The sequence below is a fragment of the Pelophylax lessonae genome, assembly GCF_965119305.1.
Source record: "Pelophylax lessonae genome assembly, chromosome: 7".
Classification (NCBI taxonomy): Eukaryota; Metazoa; Chordata; class Amphibia; order Anura; family Ranidae; genus Pelophylax; species Pelophylax lessonae.
Window position 1 is genome coordinate 222,080,075 of NC_138774.1, and position 22,894 is coordinate 222,102,968.

Sequence of the window (22,894 nt, forward strand, 5' to 3'; positions counted from 1 at the left end):
CATTGTTAAGGGTCTCACGGGGGGAGAGTACCTTTCTTCTGTAGGCTAGTAAGGGCAAGTAGCCCTGTCGTAGACGTGGTCCATCTTTCTCGGCCTATACGTTTTTTTCGTCCCTCAGGGTCTCAAGACAAGCTATGAAAACCCTTCAGGGCCTCCGCCGGAGGATCCAGACGAACCTGGTCTGGCAAGCCGACAGCGGGCTGCTTCTCCAGACATGCAAGCAAGGCTCCCACAGCATGAAGGGGCCCATGACCGTATGTAGGGTGGAGGGATGCCTTTGCTGGTTCCCTGACCCATTGGACCTCCGTCATACAGGACAAGTGGGTCCACGAAGTCCTATTTTTCGGCTACAAGATCAGGTTTCATTCTAACCCTCTGGAAAGGTTTTTTCCCCTCCAACTTGCACCTGTCCCCAGACCGCTTACGGGGTCTCTTTGGGGCAGTGCAAGACTTACTGAGCCAAGGGGTGTTTGTCCCAGTTCCGAATTTGGAACATTTTTAAGGAGTTTTATTCAAACCTGTTTACAGTCCCCAGGAAGGAGGGCAAGGTGCCTCCAATTCTGGACCTTGAGGCACTAAACTGCTTTGTGGGGGTGCAGAAGTTCAGAATAGATTCCATTCGCATGGTGGTGGCATCCCTGCATCAGGGGGATCTTCTTGCTTCTATCGACATCAAGGACGCTTACCTTCACATTCCAATATGTGTTGGTCACCAGCATTTCCTCCGCTTTGCCGTGGAAGAGGAGCATTATCCGTTTGTGGCGTTACCCTTTGGTCTCTCCTCCTCTCCTCGAGGGGTACCTGGACGATCCTTTGCCACGAGCGGAGTCTCCGACTGCTCTGGTTGACAACTTGGAGATTACTCATCGAACTCTGAAGTTTAGTTGGATTCTGAACCTTCAGAAGTCTTCTCTGGTACTTTCCAAAAATCTGGACTATCTGGGCCTAACTCTGGACACGGCCTTAGCCAAAGTGTTCCGTCCGATGAAAAATATCCAGAAATTGCAGGAAGCAATTCAACTTCTGTTGTCCAGCAGACAGTCATACCTTCGGACTTGCATGCTTGATGGTGTCTACCTTCAAGGCAGTTCTGTTTTGCACGTTTCCACACGAGATCTCTGCAAAGAGAGATTCTCATCAAATGGAACAAGAATCCACAATCTATATAGACAATCTGATCCAGCAGAGCTAGGGTACGAGAGGGTCCCTGATCTGGTGGCTTTGTTCTCCGGCATTTCACCAGGGCAAATCCTTTCTCCCTCTGTACATGACAGTGGTCACCACGGACGCCAGCCTATCCGAGTGGGGAGGCGTCCTCGGAAAAGACTCTGCTCGGGGGGTTTGGGCACTGCAAGAATCCAAAATGCAGATCAATTTGCTGGAGCTCTGAGCGATCAGGCTTAGTCTGGATCATTGGACGGATCGTCTTCAGGGGTGTCCAGTGCAAATTAAATTGGACAATGCCATGGCTGTGGCCTATGTCAATCACCAAGGGGGGCACAAGAAGTGTCCTGGCAGCTTTGGAAGTAGCCAGCATTCTAAGGTGGGCAGAACGTTTAGTTCCAGCCATCTCTGCTGTACACATTCCGCGGGTCGAAAATTGGCAGGCGGTTTACCTCAGTTGACAGTCGTTGGACCAGGGGGAATGGTCACTTCATCCGGAGGTGTTTCATCAATTGTGCCTCTGGTAGGGTACTCCCAAGGTGGACCTGTTGGCCTCTCGTCTCAACAGGAAGGTGCAGAGGTTTGTGGCACGGTCTCGGGACCCTCTGGCGGATGCCACAGACGCGCGCTGGTGGTCTAGCGGGGTCAGTATCGTCTGATTTATGCCATTCCCCCTCTCAAGCTTCTGCCAAGACTTCTGTGCAGGATCGAGGCAGAAGGGATTCCGGTCATCTTAGTGGCTCCACGCTGGCCTCGCTGGTCTTGGTAAGCCGATCTGGTTCGGCTGGTCGCTGATGTTCCTTGGACTCTTTCTCTCCGGGAAAATCTGCTGTCCCAAGGGCCAGTCTTCCATCCTGCTTTACAGTCGCTGGCTTTAACGGCTTGGCTGTTGAAAGCCAGGTGCTGAAATAGAGGTTTGTCTGATTCAGTGATTCCTATGCTATTAAAAGCTAGAAAATCAACCTCTGGGAAGATCTGCCATCGTACATGGAAGTTGTACATTGTGTTATCCCAGAAGGTGGCCTTTTTGGTGGCACTCACTTCAGCGCTGTCTTGTCGTTCACCTTACTTAGTGGTTCGCAGAGATAAGGAACTCTTCGCCCCTGTCCATCATTCCTTCCAAAGGTTGTCTCTGATTTTCATTTTAATGAAGACCTTGTGTTGCCTTCCCAGTGTCCCACTTTCCTAAGGAAATTGCCTGCATTCCTTGGATGTGATTCGGGCAATTAGGGTCTACCTGGCAGCTTCAGAGTCTTTTAGGAAGTCAGACTCACTATTTGTGCTCACGGATGGACCTCAAAAGGGGTTGGGTTGTCCACTTCTGCTGCGACCATTTCTAGATGGATCAGACAGACTGCGTTTTTCAATTAAGGGTCAGGTTCCTCCTTTCCCTGTTAGGGCGCACTCTACTAGGGCGCTTAGTGCCTCCTGGGCCTTCCATCATCAGACGTCAGTGATGCAGGTTTGCATGGCGGCTACCTGGTCCTCTGTGCACACCTTTACAAAATTTTATAAAGTGGATGTGTTGGCATCTGCGGATGCTTCCTTTGGTTGCAAGGTTTTGCAGGCTGCTGTTTAGAGGACCTGGTCATCTTTGAGGGTGTATGTTTGTTTGTTTTTTTTTTTTTTTTTTTTTTTTTCAGATGAGCTCCAGTTGTTCTTGGTTGAGCTCCATGTTACCTGGTTGGCTATGATTTAGCCTTGGGGAATTTTTTTCTGCTGTTCCCACCCCTCATGTTTAACACTGCTTTGGGACGTCCCAATGGTTAAGAAGATCAGGAGCTGTGTCCGTCAATGAACGATAAACGAAAATGGGATTTTTGTCTTACCGTAAAATTCATTTCTCTGATCTTCATTGAACAACACAGCACCCACCCCTCTGTGGAGTTGGATTACTTCTGACACTTCTTGTAACAAAACTGAGTACCTATAGCAGATAGAGGGAGTATACCCCCCTGGGACTGCTCATAGGCGTAGCCAGACCTTTTTTCTGCCTAGTGTCCTACTCCTGTAGGGGGCAGTATAACCCAATGGTTAAGATGTTTAGGAGCTGTGTCCGTTAATGAACATCAGAGATATGTATTTTACAAAAGTCAAAAATCTCATTTTTTGTTTATTCACTTTAAGATTGTTTTTGATTAATTTTTAATATGTAATTAGGTGCTGCACTTTGTTGAATTGTCTGACGTTATATAATGTTCCTTCTATTTTGTGTTGGCTGCATTTTTACTATACAGTATATGTTAATTTTCCTATTGCGCAGTGTTTCTATTTTTTTATTTTGTGTGACAACCTGAATATGACAAACTCCAATAATAAATTTAGACAATCAATATTCAAACAGTATAAACAATATGTAAACATGAACGGTACAAATAGCAAGTAATGTCTGGTTTTACATTTAAAAAGTAAAAACCGCGCCTGACAGAATGTGGACATGACTATTAATTCAGCACTTGTTTTGGAGTGCTCCATGTCCATGACAAAGAGCCGTTGCTTCTCCATTTAGAAAAAAAAAGTATAACCCCCTGATCGCTTTTATAAAGGGTATGCACTATAGGTTGGGGGTCACTATTTTTAACTACACATAGGTAGCATTTATTTACACTTTAAAAATATTCTGGGGGGGGGGGGGGGGGTGTCATGGTTCCAGGAATTCAATACTGGTTGTTAAATGCTCCTTGGCACACAGGAGAGCCGCTCCATTACAATTTCTCAATTATATGACCGAGCTGGATTTAAAAAAAAAAAAAAAGTATTTTCACGGATGCATTTTTTTTTAAATTTTTTTTTTAATGGCTATGCAGTATAGGTTGAGGGGGAGGCAGTATTTTCAACAACATACAGTTGGCATTAAATTCCACTTTAAGCAGAATCTGTGAGGCCCCCCCCCCCCCCTTAAAATCTCAAAAATCCATACCAGACTTAAAGGGACTTTTCTTTTTTTCTTTTTTTTTTTTTTTTTAAAGCTGATCTTCACCCTTTCCATTGACTTGCTTCCTCTCCATCCCTCCCCCACCCCCACTTCTGCATATCACCCCCATTCACTAACCGAGTGAATGGGGGCTGGCATTGCAGTGTGTCACCTGAACCCGGAAGAGCTGCTGCAGCCTTCTGATGATCTCTCAGAGAAACATGGCGGTGGTCCCCGGTGTCTGCTGCTGAGAAGAGGATCCCAGCAGGACAATGCTGAATCCACTGTGTGGGTGTGTGTGACACACTGTCCAGCACCCAGCTTGGGTGCCTCTGTCAAGATACAGCTTCCTCCAGAGGGAACCAGGTGATATATAGCTGAGAATTGCACCCAAGAGCTAGACTACGCTAGCTTAGGTGCAAACTGGAACTTTCTTTATTGTAAACTCACACAGAATTTATATACCACACAAAAAGAGCTTGAGCACATTATGCAAACAGTAAGATAATTAACATAGCTTAGGAACAGCCAACATACCTCAATCTAATTAAACAGTAAGCTAATCAAAATAAACTTAACATCCCACAATAGTTTAACAAGGTACAGTGGACACAATATAAATCACATATACAAGAGATGAACAGACAGAAACAATAGGTGACTCGCTTGACAATGGGAATTAACACCTAGGAGGCACACAATGGGGAATTATACAATGAGGGAAAGACACCAGATTATAGCAAGAGACCCCAGTATCAGCTTGGTTTGAGCTGATTATATTAACATCTGCTCTGAGTATCAGTCTAAAGCAGTCATTGCTGGTTTTGGCACAAAGGCTCCAAATCTCTATCCAGGTCTGAGATTCTCATAGTCTGTGTGTTTCGGGGAGACATGGACCCGAATCCGAAGAATAGAGCCCCCTGAAAAGCCAGGTGACGTCACTGGTTGTTAATGACTCAGTGATTCCTGCAGCGGCCAGTGGTGTCCTTAACTAGCGACAGCGGGAAGCCGTCATGTGTAATAGCAAAAATAACATCGCTATTATACATGACCGGCTTTCACTGAACAGCTAAAAAGTCAGACATTCGTCTGAATGCCTAACAGCAAAAGTCTGGTGGGAACTTCTGATTTGGCATAAAATGGTTACAAGGAATGTTAGGAAATGCAGTACTGCAAACCAAAACAGCGAAGACAAATATTGACAAGTGCATTACAACAGACGCAAAAAAAAAAAAAAAAATGAAAGAAATTCTATAAATCAACAGTAAAAAGCCACATAAAGGACAAGTAGGCTTGTGAAAGATGAAATTGGGACATGTACCAGGTTTGCACACAACTCAGGAGAAATTTTGGTCCACTCTTCTTTACAGATCTTTTCGAAATCCATAAGGTTTTTTGGATGTTGCTTGGCACCTCAAAGTTTCAGCTCCCTGCATAAATTCTCTGTAGGATTTAGGTCTGGAGACTGGCTAGGCCACGGCATGACCTTAATGTGCTTCTTCTTGAGCTACTCCTTTGTTTCCTTAGTGGTATGTTTTGGGTCAGTGTCATGCTGGAAGGCCCATCTTCAGTGTTCTGGCTGAGGGAAGAAAGTTCTCATCCAAGATTTTACAATACATGGCCCCATCAATTGGCCCCTCAATGCAGCAAAATCGGCCTGTATCTTTTTGTTGAATATTTTACTTCAGGTACAGGTACCCGACACCCGTTAGTCAGTGATACCAAATTTATAAAGTAATATATAGCCACTTGAAGACCAGACATAATCAAGGAGTTTGAATCAGTTGATCTGCTTTATTTTTCTGTGCTTCAGACTAAATAAACAAGATGACGTATATGAGGTAGGTTGTGTCAAGATATAGTTTGACCTATCGGAGGTTAGTAAAATCTACAGCAAGCTTAGAGTTAATAGTCTTGTGATTGTAGTTCATCAAGGGGTCACCATCGGGGGATGTTTATTGCTTGTGGTTTTTTTGGATATAGTTCTTCAAACGGCCATCTGAGTGTTTTTTCCAGGAACTTTTTGCAACAGGTTCCCCAATTGTAAATCAAATGTTCCAGTAGTCATCCAAATTATTTATGGCCATGCCATATGCCAGTGTAAGATAAAGAAATCAGCTCAGGTTAATTTTCTCATTAAAGCGGTAGTATCCCGCTTTTTTACACTTTTACCTACAGGTAAGCCTATAATAAGGCTTACCTGTAGGTACAAATAATATCTCCTAAACCGGCATGGTTTAGGAGATATTTACAGTGCATGCAGCCGCTCGCGCGAGCGGCGCATGCGCTCTGAAGGTCCGGGGGGACCTTCAATCTATTTGCCGGGAGCTTGCCGGAAAATCATGCGGGGGAGTGATGTCATCGCGGCTCCGGCCAATCATCGCGCCGGAGCCGTCTCTTCCAGCCAATCACCGCGCCGGAGCCGCCGAACCCGGAAGAGACGGCGAGGGATCATGGCAGCGCCCGCAGCGATGTCCGGGGGTCCGTGTCGGGGCTTCGTTCTAAGGTAAGTAATACATAATGAGCTAGTATGCGATGCATACTAGCTCATTATGCCTTTGTCTTGCAGGTTGTTTTTTTTTTTTTTTTTTTTGAACTTTGGGTTTACAACCGCTTTAAGAAAGCCATTTTGTTCTAAGCAGCAATCTTGCCACTTCAACCTTTACCTGAGAAACCGCCCGAAAGCATAATGTTTCCACCCCTGTGCTTGACTGTAGGGATGGTGTTCTAAGGGTCATAGTCAGCATTTTTCTTCCTCCAAACACGGTGAGTAAAGTGTTTGCCAAAGAGCAAAATTTTGGTCTCATTTGATCACAGCACTTTATCCCAATCCTTCTCTGAATCATTTAGATGTTCATTGGCAAACTTTTTAAATGCGCCTGTACATGTGCCTTCTTGAGAGGAGGGGCACCTTGCAGGCATTGCAGGATTTCAATCCATGACGGCGTATTGCATTACCATGGACCTCCCTGGTATACGACACGTGGGTCCACTAAGTTATTGGTCAGCTTACGAGATCCAGTTCAGTCTGATTTCCCAGAAAGGTTCTTCCCTTCCAACCTGCACTTGTCCCCAGATCACTTACGGCCTCTTTGGGGTAGTGCAAGACTTGTTCCTTCAAGGGGTGATTGTTATGTTTCTGATTTGAAACACTTTCAGGGGTTTTTACATAAACCTCTTTACAGTTCCCAGGAAGGAAGGCAAGGTATGTTCAATTCTGGACCTCAAGGCGCTAAACTGCTTGTGTGAGTACAGAAGTTCCGCGTGGAGTCCATTCACATGGTAGTGGCATCTCTACGTCAGGGGGATTTGTTTTTCTTCTATCGACATCAAGAATGATCACTGTTTTGCCATGGGCGAGAAGCATCTCTTTGTGGCGTCGACCTTTGGTCTAGCCCCCGCTCCTCGGATCTTCACAAAGGGTTTGCCCCGGTGCTGGCATTGAGTCAGTGGGGGATCGTGGTACGGGGGTACCTGGACGATCATCTTCTGCGAGTGGAGTCTCCAATTGCTCTGATAGACAACTGGAGATTGCGCTGCAAACTCTGAGGGAGTTCTGTTGGATTCTGAACCTTCAGGAGTCTGCATTGGTTCTGTCCACCAAAACTGGACTATCTGTATCTGACTCTGGATTCGGCCTCAGCAAGCGTTTCTTCCTCTGGAAAAACTCCAGACATTTCAGAGGGCCAATTCAGCTTCTGTTCAGCAGAAGGTCATTCCTCCGGGCTTGCATGCTGGTGCTAGGCCTGAGGTTTGCACAGTTCCACACAAGATCTCTGCTAAAGAGATTCTGGTGACAAGGATCCACGGTCTCTAGAGGTGGCTTCATTCTCTGCCACTTCGATAGGGAAAATCCCTGTACTGGACAGTTGTCACTACGGATGCCAGCCTGTGCGGGAGGGGAGGCGTCCTCAGCACAGATGTGCTCAGGGGATCTGAACTCTGGCAGACTGCCAATTAATGTTCTGGAAATCTGAGCGATCAGCCTTTGTCTGGCTCATTGGACAATTTGTCTTCAGGGGTGTCCTGTATGAATTAATTTAGACAATGCTACGGCCATGGTCAATCACCACGGGGGGTACAAGTAGTGTCCTGGCGGCTCGGTAAGTAGCCGACATTCTAAAGTGGGGTAATCGGTTTGTCCAGCCCTTTCAAATTTCCGCCACGACTCTTGTGCAGGATCAAAGCAGAAGGGATTCTGTCCTGACTGACCTCGCCGGTCTTGGTACACCGATCAGGTACGGCTGGTCACTGATGCTCCTTGGGGACTTCCTCTCAGGGAGGATCTGCTGTCCCAAGGACTGATCATCTTCCGTCCTGCTTTACATTCGCTGGTTTTGATGGCTTGGCTGTTGAACGCCAGGTGCTCAAGTATGGAGGTTTGTCCGAGTCAGTGATTCCTGCACTGTTGAAAACTAGGAAATCTACTTCTAGGACAATCTAACATCATACGTGGAAGACATACATTGCGTGGTGTTAGTCTCTTGGGGTTCATTCTCGCTCCTCTCAGTGGCTCGGATCTTAACTTTCCTTTAACCACTTTAGGACCAAGCCTATTTTTGACACTTGGTGTTTACAAGCTAAAATCATTTTCTTTTTTTTTTTTTTTTGTTGCTAGAAAACTACTTGGAACCCCCAAACATTTTATATATATATATATATATATATATATATATATAATTTTTTTTTTTTTTTTTTTAGCAGAGACCCTAGAGAATAAAATTGGAGATCTTTGCAATATTTTTTTTATTACACCGTATTTGAGCAGCGGTCTTCCAAACGCAATTTTCTCTTACGTCCTCCGACAGTCGCCGCCTCTTCATATTCGTCACAATGGGGTATTAGACTTTGCTCCGAAGGAGTAGCTAGGCAACAAAATATGTTAATATAAAGGTTTTTAACATAACCCACCCCCAGGGGGTGGTCCCCTCAGTCTATACCCTCCTACTTCCTGTATCCATACTTCAGTTTCAATGTCTAGCTTGTCAGGAGTAGCTGGTTGTCTCTATGCTGGGGCATTTTGTCTCAGCCTTTATTTTCTCTTTGATTTTCTTTGAGTTTTTTTCTCTTGCTTTACTTAGCTGTTATTTTTTCAGCGTTAGTTAGTTCTTTTGATGAAGAGGATTCGTGCGGGCTGGGTCTCGGGCTGATCCCCCTGGTCGCAGGTTGTGGGTCGGTGGCTTCCCAGCCTTCCATCGAGCGTTCAGTCAGGTATCGCTCCTGGCGCAGTGAACGACCCATCCCTGCTCGGTGCAGGGATGCTTGGTGAGGTGGCTACCTCACTGGACGCTGTGCGGTTTCTTAACCCACCATTATGCTGCGTCCTGGATGCGACTCTCCTTGCCTTGTGTGCAGCGGTTTGTTCGCCTGTGCGGGTTCCCCACGCCATCCGTGGAGGTAAGTGTATTTATGTGGGGACCTGTCTGTTTGGGAGGGCTGTCAGTCTGGGACTGTGTTACCCTGCCTGTGTTCACACTGTGGATTTGTTTGTCCCTATCTCTCTGGCTGCATGCTGTGGGCTGCAAGGAGGGGGGCTGTGCTGCACTGTCTGTGTCAGCCTGTGTATGTGTGAATGGCTGTGTGCTGTGGGACATGCTTTTGGCTATGTTGGGGCACTTTACAGTGATCGCTGCGGCGATCTGCCATGTTTTTCTACATGGGTGGTGTTACATGCATCACTGTAGTGGGGGAGCGGCGGTTTCGGCGCCAAACGACGCCATTTTGCCTGAACTCGCCCAGCCGCATGTTTTAACTGCGGACGGCCATTTTCTTGTAGCCTTCCATAGGCTTTAACAGAGCGCCCTGATTGCATCACTTCCTCTTTCCTGATGTGCACCGATCGAGGCGGCAGCTACAGCGAGGGTCTCCTCAGGTTTTTACCCTTTCTGATCTTCCTATATCCATTGCCTGTGTTCTGTGTCTTCCCTGTGGGGGTCTCAATTGTGCTGCGTGTGTGTGCGGTGGGCTGCGCTCGCCGCACTTGTTAAGGGGGCAGTTAACCCTTTCTTGGCCAGCAATAATTTTTGGGCAATGGATTCTCAGGAGGGCAAATTTCCTACCACATTGATGGATAGTCAGGGGACTGCTGTTTCCCCCCCAGGGGGAGATTTGGCTGCGATTGTGGCTAATCTGGCAGCACAGGTGCAAATGCTGGTGGCTGCTCAATCCACAAAAAGGTCCAGAGATTCAATTTCCTCTGGTTCAGAGGGTGATGGTGCAGGGGCTGGTATGGCCGGGGTCTCCTTATCAGGGTCCCGTTCCTCCCTGGATCTTGTGGGGTCCGAGGTGGAGGCTGAGGTTGAAGGGGTGGATGATTCTCCACCTGGCTCGTCTGAAGAGCTTGCAATCTTGGATGAAATGGTTGCTTCTATTAAGCAAACGCTGCGCTTGCAGGATGAACCGTGTCCGCCTGCTGCCTTGGCAGCTTATGGGACAAAGAGAAGACGCAAAATATCGCAGGTTTTTCCCTGCACGGATGATTTTCAGAGCGCTGTTAAGGAACAATGGCGTAATATCCGCAAGCCTTTTGCTGTACCCAGTAGGTTCAAATTGCGTTATCCTTTCACGCCCGCTACTGACGAGCGTTGGTGTGTACCACCTCCGGTGGATCACGCGATCGCGGTTTTGAATAAGTCCACTGCGATTCCTGCTGAGGATACCCCGGTGTTCTGGGATGCCACGGACAAGAGACTGGAGTCTCTTGCCCGTCATACCTATTCTATTATGGGTTCTATGCTGAAAGCTCTGTTTGCTTCACTTATGGCGGCCCAGGCGGTCGCGAGCTGGACGCAGGTGCTTAGGCGCGTTTTGGTGGCTGATTCTGCCCCACAGGCGACTTTGGACATGGTGGATCAAATCCATCAGGGTGTCATGTATTTGTGCGATGCAGACTTGGATATGGTCCCGTTGGCCGCACGTGTACACGGTGTGGCGGTGTTATCTCGCCGCTTGGTTTGGTTAAAGTGTTGGTCGGTGGACCAATCTTCGCGCAAGACCTTAGCCAATCGACGGTTCTCGCCTTTTTGGCGAATCCTTGGATACCCTGATTAAGGGGATCACCGGGGGTAAGGGCACGCTCTTACCCCAATCCCACAAGGCTAAGGCGGCCCCTGGTAAGAAGCATGCTTCCTTTCGGCCCTCTCAGGGGTCCTTTCGTGCCTTTCGGCCACACTATAAGGGCAAGCCGTTCAAAGGTCAGGGCTCCCAAAAGAAGCCGTGGACAGGTAAGCAGAAGTCCGGCCAGTCCGGATCTGCTGCCCACAACAGTGCGGCCTGAAGGGGCGCCCTCACCCATTTCTGGGGTGGGGGGACGCTTGCTCGGTTTTCCTCTACCATGGCTGTCCCGTGTTCGGGACAGGTGGGTTCAGGAAATCGTTCGGTCTGGTTACAAGATTGAGTTTCTCTCTCGGCCGGAGAGTAGATTTTTTCCCTCAAATCTTCAACTGTCTCCGGAGCGTTTGCGGGATTTGCACCTAGCGGTGCGGGACCTGAGAGCTCAGGGAGTCGTGGTTCTGGTGCCTCATCGGGACAGATTTCAGGGGTTCTATTCCAATCTGTTCACCGTGCCCAGGAAGGAGGGCAAAGTGCGTCCAATTCTGGACTTGAAAGCTCTGAACCGCTTTGTACGGGTACGCAAGTTTCGCATGGAATCCCTGCGATCGGTGGTGGCTGCCCTGGTTCCGGGGGAATTCATGGCCTCCATCGACTTGAAGGATGCGTACCTACACATCCCCATTTTCGAGGGTCACCAGAGGTACCTTCGATTCGCCATTGCGGAGGATCACTACCAATTCGTGGCGCTGCCGTTTGGCCTCGCTTCAGCTCCGCGGGTTTTCACCAAGGTGCTTGCGCCACTACTGGCTTTGTTGAGAGCCCAGGGCATCTCTGTCCTGGGGTATCTGGACGATATTCTGGTTCGGTCTGCGACCAGCCAGGGTCTGGAGACGGATCTGTCCGTCACGGTGCAGACTCTACAGGAGTTTGGTTGGACGATAAATTATCCAAAATCGACGCTGTGTCCGTCTGTTCGTCTTCCCTATTTGGGAATGATCCTGGACTCTGTCCAGGCTAAGGTCTTCCTGCCGGACGACAAACTCAAGACTCTTCAGGGAGAAGTCCAGTCCCTTCGGGACGTTCCGTGTTCGTCCCTACGAAAGTGCATGCGGTGTCTGGGACTGATGGTCTCGACTTTCGAGGCCATTCCCTTTGCCCAGTTTCACACGCGGGGTCTCCAAGCGGAGATCCTGTCCAGGTGGGACGGGCGGCCGCAGTCTCTGGATGTCCAGATTTCCTTGAGCCATCGCACCAGAAGGGATCTTCTGTGGTGGCTCCAGTCCCCGGCGGTGTCGGGGGGAAAGTCCTTTCGTCCTCTTTCATGGACGGTGGTCACCACGGATGCCAGCCTGTCGGGCTGGGGTGGTGTTCTGGGCGTTCTGTCCGCCCAGGGTACTTGGTCGGAGGAGGAATCCTCCCTTCCGATCAACATTCTGGAATTACGTGCGATAAGTCTCTGCCTTCAACGTTGGACGGACAGGCTGCGCGGCTGTCCGGTTCGGGTGCAGACGGACAATGCCACGGCGGTGGCTTACGTCAATCACCAAGGGGGCACCAGGAGTGCCCGAGCGGCTCGGGAAGTGGCCGACATTCTTTCTTGGGCCGAGACTCATGTCCCGGCGATTTCGGCGGTGCACATTCCGGGGGTGGAGAACTGGCAGGCGGATTATCTGAGCCGCCAGACCCTGGATCAGGGGGAATGGTCTTTCCACCCGGACGTCTTCCAGATGTTGTGCGCGAAGTGGGGTCTTCCGGAGGTAGACCTGTTCGCGTCTCGTCTGAACAACAAGGTAAGAAGGTTCATGGCAAGAACGCGCGATCCTCGGGCAGACGCGTTAGTAGCCCCGTGGCATCAGTATCGGCTGCTGTATGCGTTTCCGCCGATTCAACTGTTGCCCAGGTTCCTTCGCAGGTTGAACTCGGAACCGCATGCTGTGATTCTGGTGGCGCCGGACTGGCCTCGCCGGTCCTGGTACGCGGACCTCGTGAATCTGGCGGTCGACGCTCCTTGGCGTCTGCCTCTTCGAGAAGATCTCCTGTCTCAAGGGCCGATCTTCCACCCTGCTTTACAGTCGCTGGCTTTGACGGCCTGGCTGTTGAAACCGAGGTCTTGAAGGATAGGGGTCTATCCCCGGAGGTCATTCACACTTTGATTAACGCGAGGAAGTCTTCCTCGGGGAAGGTCTATTACCGTACTTGGAAGGCCTACTTTGCCTGGTGTGAGTCAAGGGGGTTTTCACCTCGCACGTGCTCGGTGTCTAGGGTGTTATCCTTCCTTCAGACGGGTGTCGACCAGCGATTGGCGCTGGCTACGGTCAAGGGTCAGGTGTCTGCGCTGGCCGTTCTTTTTCAACGTCCTGTGGCATCTAACTCCTTGGTTAGTACTTTTATTCAAGGGGTGCGACATCTGGTCCCTCCTAGGAGGGACCCTTTACCCCCTTGGGACTTGAACCTTGTTCTGTCCGTTCTTCAACATGCTCCTTTTGAACAGATCAGGAAGATCTTGTTGCCCATGTTGTCCAAAAAGGTTGCTTTTTTGGTGGCGATCACTTCGGCTCGCAGGGTTTCGGAGCTGGCAGCTTTGTCCTGCAAGTCTCCGTATCTGGTCATTCATCTGGATAAGGTGGTCTTGCGACCTAACCATTCTTTTCTTCCGAAGAGGGTTTCGGATTTTCACCTCAATGAGGACATTGTCCTGCCTTCGCTATGCGCGAAGCCCAAACATCCGAAGGAGGTGGAACTGCATTCCTTGGATGTTGTTCGGGCGATTAGGGTTTACCTGAAATCGACTGAATCTTTCCGCAAGTCGGATTCCTGGTTTGTCCTTCCTGAGGGACCTCGGAAGGGCATGGCGGCGTCGGCCTCTACCATCGCCAAATGGATCAGACAGACTGTTGAACAGGCCTATGCTTTGAAGGGGAAAGTTCCCCCTGTGCCTGTGAAGGCGCACTCTACCAGATCTCTGAGTACGTCTTGGGCCTGTCGTCATGGGGCTTCTGTGGCCCAGGTGTGTAAGGCGGCGACTTGGTCGACTGTTCACACCTTCACTAAATTCTACAGAGTGGATGTTCAGGCATCGGCAGATGCTTCCTTTGGCCGCAAGGTTCTTAGTGCGACAGTCCCTTAGAGCTTTTCGTATGGGCTCTTTGGCTGTTTGGGATATCTGTTGTTATCCCTAGGTTATTTGTTTTCCTGGGTTTTTTTGCTTCTGTTAAGCAAGTTTTTTTCTCATGTTGCCCAGCTGGTTTCCTTCCTTTGGTAAGGTTTCTTTCTTTGATGTGGAGACGGCGTTGCCTTAGGCGCGGCTGCGTTTCCCACCCCTCATGTTTGCACTGCTTTGGGACGTCCCCATTGTGACGAATATGAAGAGGCGGCGACTGTCGGAGGACGTAAGAGAAAACGGAATTTTTGTAAAATCTTACCTGTAAAATTCCTTTCTCTGAGTCCTCCGACAGTCGCCGCCCCCGCCCCTCTTTGGGGTTTGGTTGTATACTCTACTGCTATTCCACTGAAACTGAAGTATGGATACAGGAAGTAGGAGGGTATAGACTGAGGGGACCACCTCCTGGGGGTGGGTTATGTTAAAAACCTTTATATTAACATATTCTGTTGCCTAGCTACTCCTTCGGAGCAAAGTCTAATACCCCATTGTGACGAATATGAAGAGGCGGCGACTGTCGGAGGACTCAGAGAAAGGAATTTTACAGGTAAGATTTTACAAAAATTCAGTTTTTTTGGAAAAAATTCACTTTTTGGAATATAAAATATAAGAAAACAGTAAAGTTAGCCCAATTTTTTTTTCCATAATGTGAAAGATAAACCAACATGTCATGCTTCAAAATTGCTCACGCTTGCGGAATGGCAACAAACATTGGTGCTTAAGAATCCCATAGGCGACACTTATAAAATTTCTACAGGTTACCAACTTAGAGTTACAGAGGAGAGTCAAATTATTGCTCTCGCTCTAACGATCGTGGCGATACCTCACATGTGTGGTTGAAAACGGTTTACATATGTGGGCGGGGCTTCCGTAAGCATTCCCTTCTGCGCGCGAGCTAACAGGGACAGGGCGCTTTCATTTTTTTTTCCTATTTGTTTTATTATTTTTTATTTTTAACACGTTTTTAAAAAAAAAAATGGGACCATTTTTATTCCTATTACAAGGAATGTAAACATCCTTTTAATATAAATAGGCATGACAGGACCTCTTTATTGTGAGATCTGGGGTCAAAAAGACCTCAGACCTTATAACTACACTAAGAAAGAAAAAAAATGGTTAAAATAAATCGGCTCTTTAAACCGGTTGGTAGGCAACGACATTTAACGTCGCTCCGGTCCTCCAAGACCATAGAGTCGAGTGAGGGCCATCATGCCCTCACTCGACTTCCTGTCTAAGAGGATCCGGGACCGGATCATTTTCCCCGCTGACGGCGGGTCCGGTTAGCGGGAAAAAGGACCGGGACGCGGCAGGGGGCACCTCTTCCGCCGCCCACCCTTACCTGAAAGTCGATCGCCTGCCGTTGAAAAAAATACAGGGGTTATGGCAGCTATCTGTGTACCTTTCTTCAGGGTGTCCCAAAATTTGGTTCCTTCAGTGCGTTCTCCGTTGCTGCCCTGGGATCTTAAGGTGGTGCTTTCCACTCTGCAGAAGCTTCCCTTTGAAAATATTCGGGGAGGTTTCCCTGCTTGCCCTGCCCCAGAAGGTGGCCTTTTTTGGTGGCTATTACCTCTGTGTGCAGGGTGTCGGAACTGGCGGCGTTATCCTGTCCACCTTATTGGTGATTCACAAGGATAAGGGGGTGCTTCTCCCCTGTCCGTCATTCCTTCCTAAGGTGGTCTCTGACTGTCATTTGAATGAAGACATTGTTTTGCCTTCCCTGTGTCCCAGGCCAAACATCCAAAGGAAATTGCCTTGTATGCCTTGGATGTGGTCAGGGTGTACCTGGCAGCTACGGAGTCTTTTAAGAAGTCACTCTCTCTATTTGTGCTCACGGACAGACCTCACAAAGGGTTGTCCGCTTCTTCTGCGACCATCTCCAGATGGATCAGACAGACGGTAGTTCAGGCCTATTGCATCAGGGTTCAGGTTCCTCCTTTCCCTTCAAGGCTCTCTCTACTAGGGCGCTTAGTGTCTCATGGGCTTCCGTCATCAAGCATCAGTGACACAGGTTTGCAAGGCGGCCACCTGGTCGTCAGTGCAGACTTTTATAAACTTTGTATAAAGAGGATGTGTTGGCATCTGCGGATACTTCTTTTGGCCACAAGGTTTTGCTGGCTGCTGTTTAGAGGACCTGGTCCTCTTTGAGGGTGTATTGTTTTTTCAGGTGAGTGCCAGTTGTTTATGGTTGAGCTCCATGTTACCTGGTTGGCTATGATTAGACTTGGGAATTTTTGTTCTGCTTTTTCCCCCACCCCTCATGTTTGACGTGGCTTTGGGACATCCTAGTGGTTAAGAAGAATCAGCAGCTGTGTCCGTCAATGAACGAAAGCAAAAATGGGATTTCTGACTTACCGTAAAATCCCTTTCTCTGATGTTCATAGACAGACACAGCACCCACCCCTCTGTGGAGTTGTATTTCTTCAGACACTGCTTGTAACAAAACTTAGTGCATATAGCTGAGAGTGGGTGTGCATACCCCCTGGGACTGCCCATAGGCATAGTCAAGCTATTTCCTGCCTAGTGTCCTATTCCTGTAGGGCGCAGTATAACCCAATGGTTAAGAAGAATCAGGACCTGTGTCCGTCAATGAACATCAGAGAAATGGATTTTACAGTAAGTATCCCATTTTTACTCGCTGAACTGCAGCTCAATTTATAACATTTGTATCATGTGTTTTTTCTGGATTTTTGGTTGATATTCTGTCATTTAAAATACACCTATGATAAAAATTGTACAACCTTAATTTCTTTGTATGCAGGCAAACTTACAAAATCTGCAGGGTGTGTGTTTTCCTGGTTATCTGCCCAGTAACACACCTCCTGTATTAGAGTGCCCACACTCTGGTTGAAGGAGCACAGGGGCAGATTTTGACAGCAGCAATGTCAGTATAGGGGGAGGGGAGTCTTAGCAAATTTAAATACATTAACAAATTCAAGCCAAACTCCAGCTGATACTTTATAAGCATTTACAGCATATACCTAAATAACTTTTTTTATTTTTAAAGAGCATGTAGGGCTTTCGTTCTGTGTTTTATTTAAAAAAATGAACATTTTTATTTTCTAATGTAACTGTATGTGACATTTACACTATTAAGTAGTTGGCACAGTTGCTCTCCCTGCAGCCTGAGGATGGCAGCATTAATTTACAGACTGAAGGCTTAGATTGTCAAGGTAACCTCCAGTCTGCTTGCAGTCACTATGTCATATTTGACAGTTATTACATGACCTGGATTCACTCTAGTTGGCTCCTGATTGTTGGTGGAGACCCGGGCTTTCGGTTATACTCTGGATTGAAAGCAACCAATGGCGCAAAGTGTCATCTGCTCACTGTCAAGATGAGGGGTTTATAATTTAAATTACTTTACATTTGCTCATAAATTTTCATGTTTTTTCCTTACAGGAGAACAAGGATTGGAACCATTTAATCCAGGACGCCCAGCGTAGAGGTGCTCTTGTAAAAACAAAGCAGGAACATTACCAGAGAGATGTGAATAGAATACTGAAATTGAAGCCTGTAGTACAGAGGACTACTTCTTTTCCTCCCACTAAACCAGTAGAAGTCCACACACCTCCAGTGGAAGCACCATGCAGAGGCATCAATATTCTACCAGTACTACCTGTCAAGAGACATATAGCTCACCCAGCTGTAGATGTAAGGCTGCACAACAATTCCAGGTCTCTGTCAGTACCCCCAGTGTCAGAAAGAAATATGCCCAGCAATATGGGACCTCCTGCTATTCCTTTAGCATCAAGTGGAAGCCTGCGGGATCCCAGACTGGCACGCCGGTGTGAACAAACAAGGAATAACAGCACACCACCATCCAGTCTGCAGCAGCATTATGATACAAACATTTCCCAAGGTCGCTTCTATCCGAACTTTCCTCAATCCTCTGTCACAGGAGTCCAAAGACCTTCGCAGCCTTTACACAGAGATCCACGGTCCAGACAACTACGAAATGAAGGCCGAGATCAAGACTATCGAGGTCATGAAGACCAGGAATACAACAATAGGAAAGTGTCTTAGCGGTGTTAGGAATTACCAAGGACTGAATAGTATTTTACAGTGGCCCTCTTCTGGACTTGAATAAGTAATTTGTGTATATTGGGAATGCCCAACACTGCAGCTGTACAAAGAAAGATTAACAAATGCTCTCTATGCAAACTCTCACCTGGAGAAATAAATTCCTATCTTATAACAGAAAGGGGAAAGGGATTTTTGTACAATAAAATATATGTAATTGTGTAACATAGCTGTGCTAAGATGTAAAGACAGCCTTTTTTATTCTTAAATTAGGGTTTTACGTTACCTTAAGCCATACACAGTAAAATTGGTCGCTATCACAAACTTAATAAACATGTTTGTAGTAGCTAGACAGTTTTTATTGTCACTTGCATTTAATTCCCTGCACCAATTCTATTGTCAGTGCTTTGCATCAAGGCTACAGTGTTTCTGCCAACAATTTGCAGCTTATGTCTTTCATTGTGGAAACAAGAAGTCTTCTGTGTATTGAGACTTTCCTGAAACCCTATTTAGCCATGGGTAAAATAATGCATGGAAGGTATTGGGAACACATTTTGGCTGCCCCACTTGAAACCTAAGCCATAGTTAATGGACTTTCAGATATTTAAATATTCTTTAAGTATAGGATGTTTAAAATAACCCCCCTCCCCTGACTTTTGTAGTTGCAGGCACTGTGGAGTCATTTTTACTTTGAGTAGTGTAGCTGATTCTGCCCTCCCCTCCAAGGGGTGACTTGGCTGTTCTCTAAACTTTATTATAAATAGTAGGTGCACGGAGGTGGAGGAGAGCAAAGTACTTTGGACTGAATCTTTAATTTTGATGATTAATTGCTCCACAGTGCCTGCGGTTTGGTCAGTGAAGGCTTGTTTTAAACGTAATTTATGTAAACGCTTGAATGTCCTTAAACTGGCCAAGGGTTAACTTAAAAGATAAATAATAAAAACTTAAAAGATAAATATAAGTATTATAAAAACTATAAGATATATTATTCTTATAAATAATTATATTATTTATAAGATAAATAATATAATTATAACAATGGTTGGTAAATTCAGAGAATATAGCCAGCTGAAATTTTATATCTTCACTTGACGTGCAAAGGGTGAAATTGACCCAGCATTAGGCATTTTCATATTGTTTAAGGTTGCTGCTCCTCAGACCCATTTTTGAGAGGATTGGGAGGGAATTGTGCGCACATCAACTTTCAATTTAAAATATAGTCTTTGTAACTTCTGCTTCCTAAATCCTGGAATCCAGTGATCATTTATATGTGGCTTTTAATGAAGGTGACCTCCACTTCTGTGATATTTTATTATTCATTTTTTTCTCTATCATGTACTCTGCCATGACAGGGTTGACTTCAAAATGGAGAAGTGCCTAGATACTCTATTTCCAGTTAAACTGACCAATCCTAATGTAACTGCACACGGTTGTCTAAAACTCATCAAACAATTACGTTTTCACTCATACACTTAACTTGTGTTTATCTTTTGAAATTTAGATATGCCCTCCTATTTTTATCCAGCTCTCGTCGTCTTTTTTTTTTTTTTCCTCCACTTTTGGTCTGAAGCTGCCCTGATGAACAAGCTGAATTCCAATCTATGTATGGGCACTGTGGTTGTACAGAAGTTGATCCACAAATCAACTTCTGTACATTCACCCTGTTGGATTTTCTCTATTTAATCAGTGCTGCTGGCTGTAGCTAATGATTAATGTATTCTGATAGTGGGGAATTCTCCTCGCTGTCAGAATACAATAGCTCAGCAGGAGGATTCCTCCATCCACATTGAATATGTGGATGTAGGAGTCTAATTTTATTTTATTATTTTCTTTTTTATTCAACCTATTGGTTGACCAAAATAAAAACTGACATAATGTATGGGCTGCCTTATGGGCAGGAATCCATTACTGCAGGAAGTACAGTTGCTGACCAGGTTCTATTTGTCTTTTCCCTGAATTAGCCAAACGAGAAAGAGAAAACAATAGCGCTCGTGTGTTTTAGCTATTTTCATGTATTGCATGTTCATTGGCGGCGGGGGGGGGGATCTATGAAGGTATGAATCTATGAAGGTTTTTGTAAAGAATAACTTGATTAACCCAATTAAAACCTTGATCTCTAGCAACAATATTTTTAAGACTGTACTTTTTTTCCCTATTACAAGAGTGTACACAAATACCGAATTCAAGATTTTTTGAATTAAATAGGCACTCTTCAATTTCCCTCATGTATACCATCCTGGAAAATTTCCTGGAAAATTTATGTACCAAGTTACTAACACTGATTTTCCAGCAGGATATGTTGGTTTCTGTATTTATAGAGTAATTACATGAATGTCTAAGCTCTTCCAACATTGTTGTAGTCACCAAAAATGTACATATCTGTAATGCCTAAATTCTATCTAGACACACTAAAATGACTTTCTAGTTGTAGAACTCTTATACATACTGTATATGTATACTGTATATGCCCCAAAGGTACTTCTCTTCTAGCTTTTTATATCCCACATCTTAGATGTTCAGACATGTTCGATAATCCTGTTTTCAAGGGCTATAGCCCACTCTCTTGTTGGTTTTAAAAAACATCTACTTAATTTTGCCTTTTTTTAAAAAAAAAAAAAAGCTTGTTGTAGCTGTGGAGTTTTGTCTTTTATGTTGATCATAGTAAAAAGTCCACATTACAGTTACCATTTGCCATAAGTATAATAAATGACCAACTCTGTTCCGTTTCTATGATGTCAGATTGTAAATTATTATTGTTTATTTGCATGTTATTTTTGTATGTAACTTTGTGTTTGGCAATCCCAACATGCAAATCACAGGCATACAGATAAAATTAAATCAAAAATATTTGCTGTAGATGTGGGTATTTTGGATTGGACACACACAACCTATATTTCTCTATCATTCATCGACAGACGCAGCTCCATCTAGTCAGAGACTGTAGGGTTATGCTCCTCCTATCAGGAATAGGCACTAGGCAGGAAAAAAGCTTAACCACACCTATGTGGGCTGTCCCTGCAGGCATAACCCCACACGCCCTGCTATTATATATATATATATATATATATATATATATATATAAAATATAGAGGCTCAGTTTTTTCTTCCTCGTCCTGTACAGTCAGTGTCAGTTTCAATTTTGCACATATCGTGCTGGAAGTCTCCTCTGTGGTCTGGTAAGGTTTTGCCTGGGGTTCCCTGTGGGTTTTTCTTCATTCACTCTGCTATTATCTTATAATAACCAGGGATTCTGAGCCCGCACTTAGCGGTGGGACCGCATTTTTGGTGGTCTTAAAGAGACATTGCCCAGTTATTTTAAAAAGTGTAACCTGGAGTCCCAGGATAATTTTTTACCTGCAGACCCCCTAGGAGCGATTGCGGGACCTTCTGGTTCTCAGTCTCAGCCAGAGATTGCAGCTTTTTTGCAAAATGTGATGTCGAAGGTAGATTTTGTCATTGTTAGTGCTGCCAGCCGCAAACACTCTCCGCCCTCACCTCTATCTGCAAGGTCTTCGGATTCTGAGATAGAAAGGCAGTCGCAGATGCAGATCACCCTGAGGGGTCAGTGTTGTTGCATTCTGATGGTGAAGAGGACCTGTCCTCCTCAGCTGCTGTGCTGGAACGCGCTTTTGGTGGAAGTGCGGGAAACTTTAAAATTGGCTGATGAACCCACAGCGCTGGGCATGAAGGTGTCTTTTGGCTCCCACAAATCCCATAAATCGGGCAAGGTGTTCCTATTGTGGATAAACAATGACAGCGCATTAAGCACATGTTAGTGGTGCCTAAGCATTTTGCACGCTGTTACCCCTTTGCGGAGGCAGTGTCCACTAGGTGGACTGTACCACGAAAAGTGGTTCCCCCGCTGTCCAGGTTGAATAAAAGTGACTCTGGTACCGGTGGAAGAGTCTCCAACTTTTGTGGACCCTGTGGATAGACGGGTAGAATTGTTGTCCTACCATTTGCACGTGGTAGAAGGTCACATTATAAAGACTACCTTTGCAAAGGTTTTGGTAGCGCAGACTGCTATGGAATAGGTGAAGTTACTTAAAAGTAACTTGGAAGCTGATCGGGTCCCCCCTGTGGTGTTTAGAACTACTGGACCAGTTGGCTCAAGCCCTGGTGTTCATATGTGTGATAAGTCCCTGGATTCAGCCCCGTTGGTGGCCAGGGCATCGGCAGTAGGGATTGCCATTAGGCGCATGGTGTGGCTGAAAAGCTGGTCGGCGGACCAGGCTTCTAAAAAGGCCTTGACTGATCTTCTCTTCTTAGGGGAGAGGCTGTTTGGATCCTCTCTGGACGAGTTGATCAAAGGTATCACGAGGGGTAAGAGCACTAATTTCCCCCAATCCTCTAAGGGCAAGGCGCCACGTCCTTCCTTTTAATGCTGATAAACCTAATTTCTCTGTCGCTCATTGACAGACGCAGTCCTCTTGATTAATAACACATTGGGTTATACTGCCCTCTACAGGAGTAGGACACTAGACGGAAGGAAAACGTTCTGGCCACACCTTAGGGGCAGTCCCAGAGGGTATATCCTCTCTCTGCTACAGGAAGTCAGTTTTTTCTGTCTAGTTAGGAGTAAG

At 46.3% G+C, this 22,894-nt stretch overlaps 1 protein-coding gene across 1 annotated transcript in view; it reads left to right on the plus strand.

Moving 5' to 3' along the window:
• Positions 1–19,089, plus strand: part of SETX (senataxin) — a 177,310-nt gene extending 158,221 nt beyond the window's left edge. The window contains exon 25 of the mRNA XM_082263751.1: positions 17,691–19,089. Coding sequence (XP_082119877.1) covers positions 17,691–18,314 — 624 coding nt within the window. The 3' untranslated portion in view covers positions 18,315–19,089. The remainder of the gene's footprint in view (positions 1–17,690) is intronic.
• Positions 19,090–22,894: the final 3,805 nt, after the last annotated feature.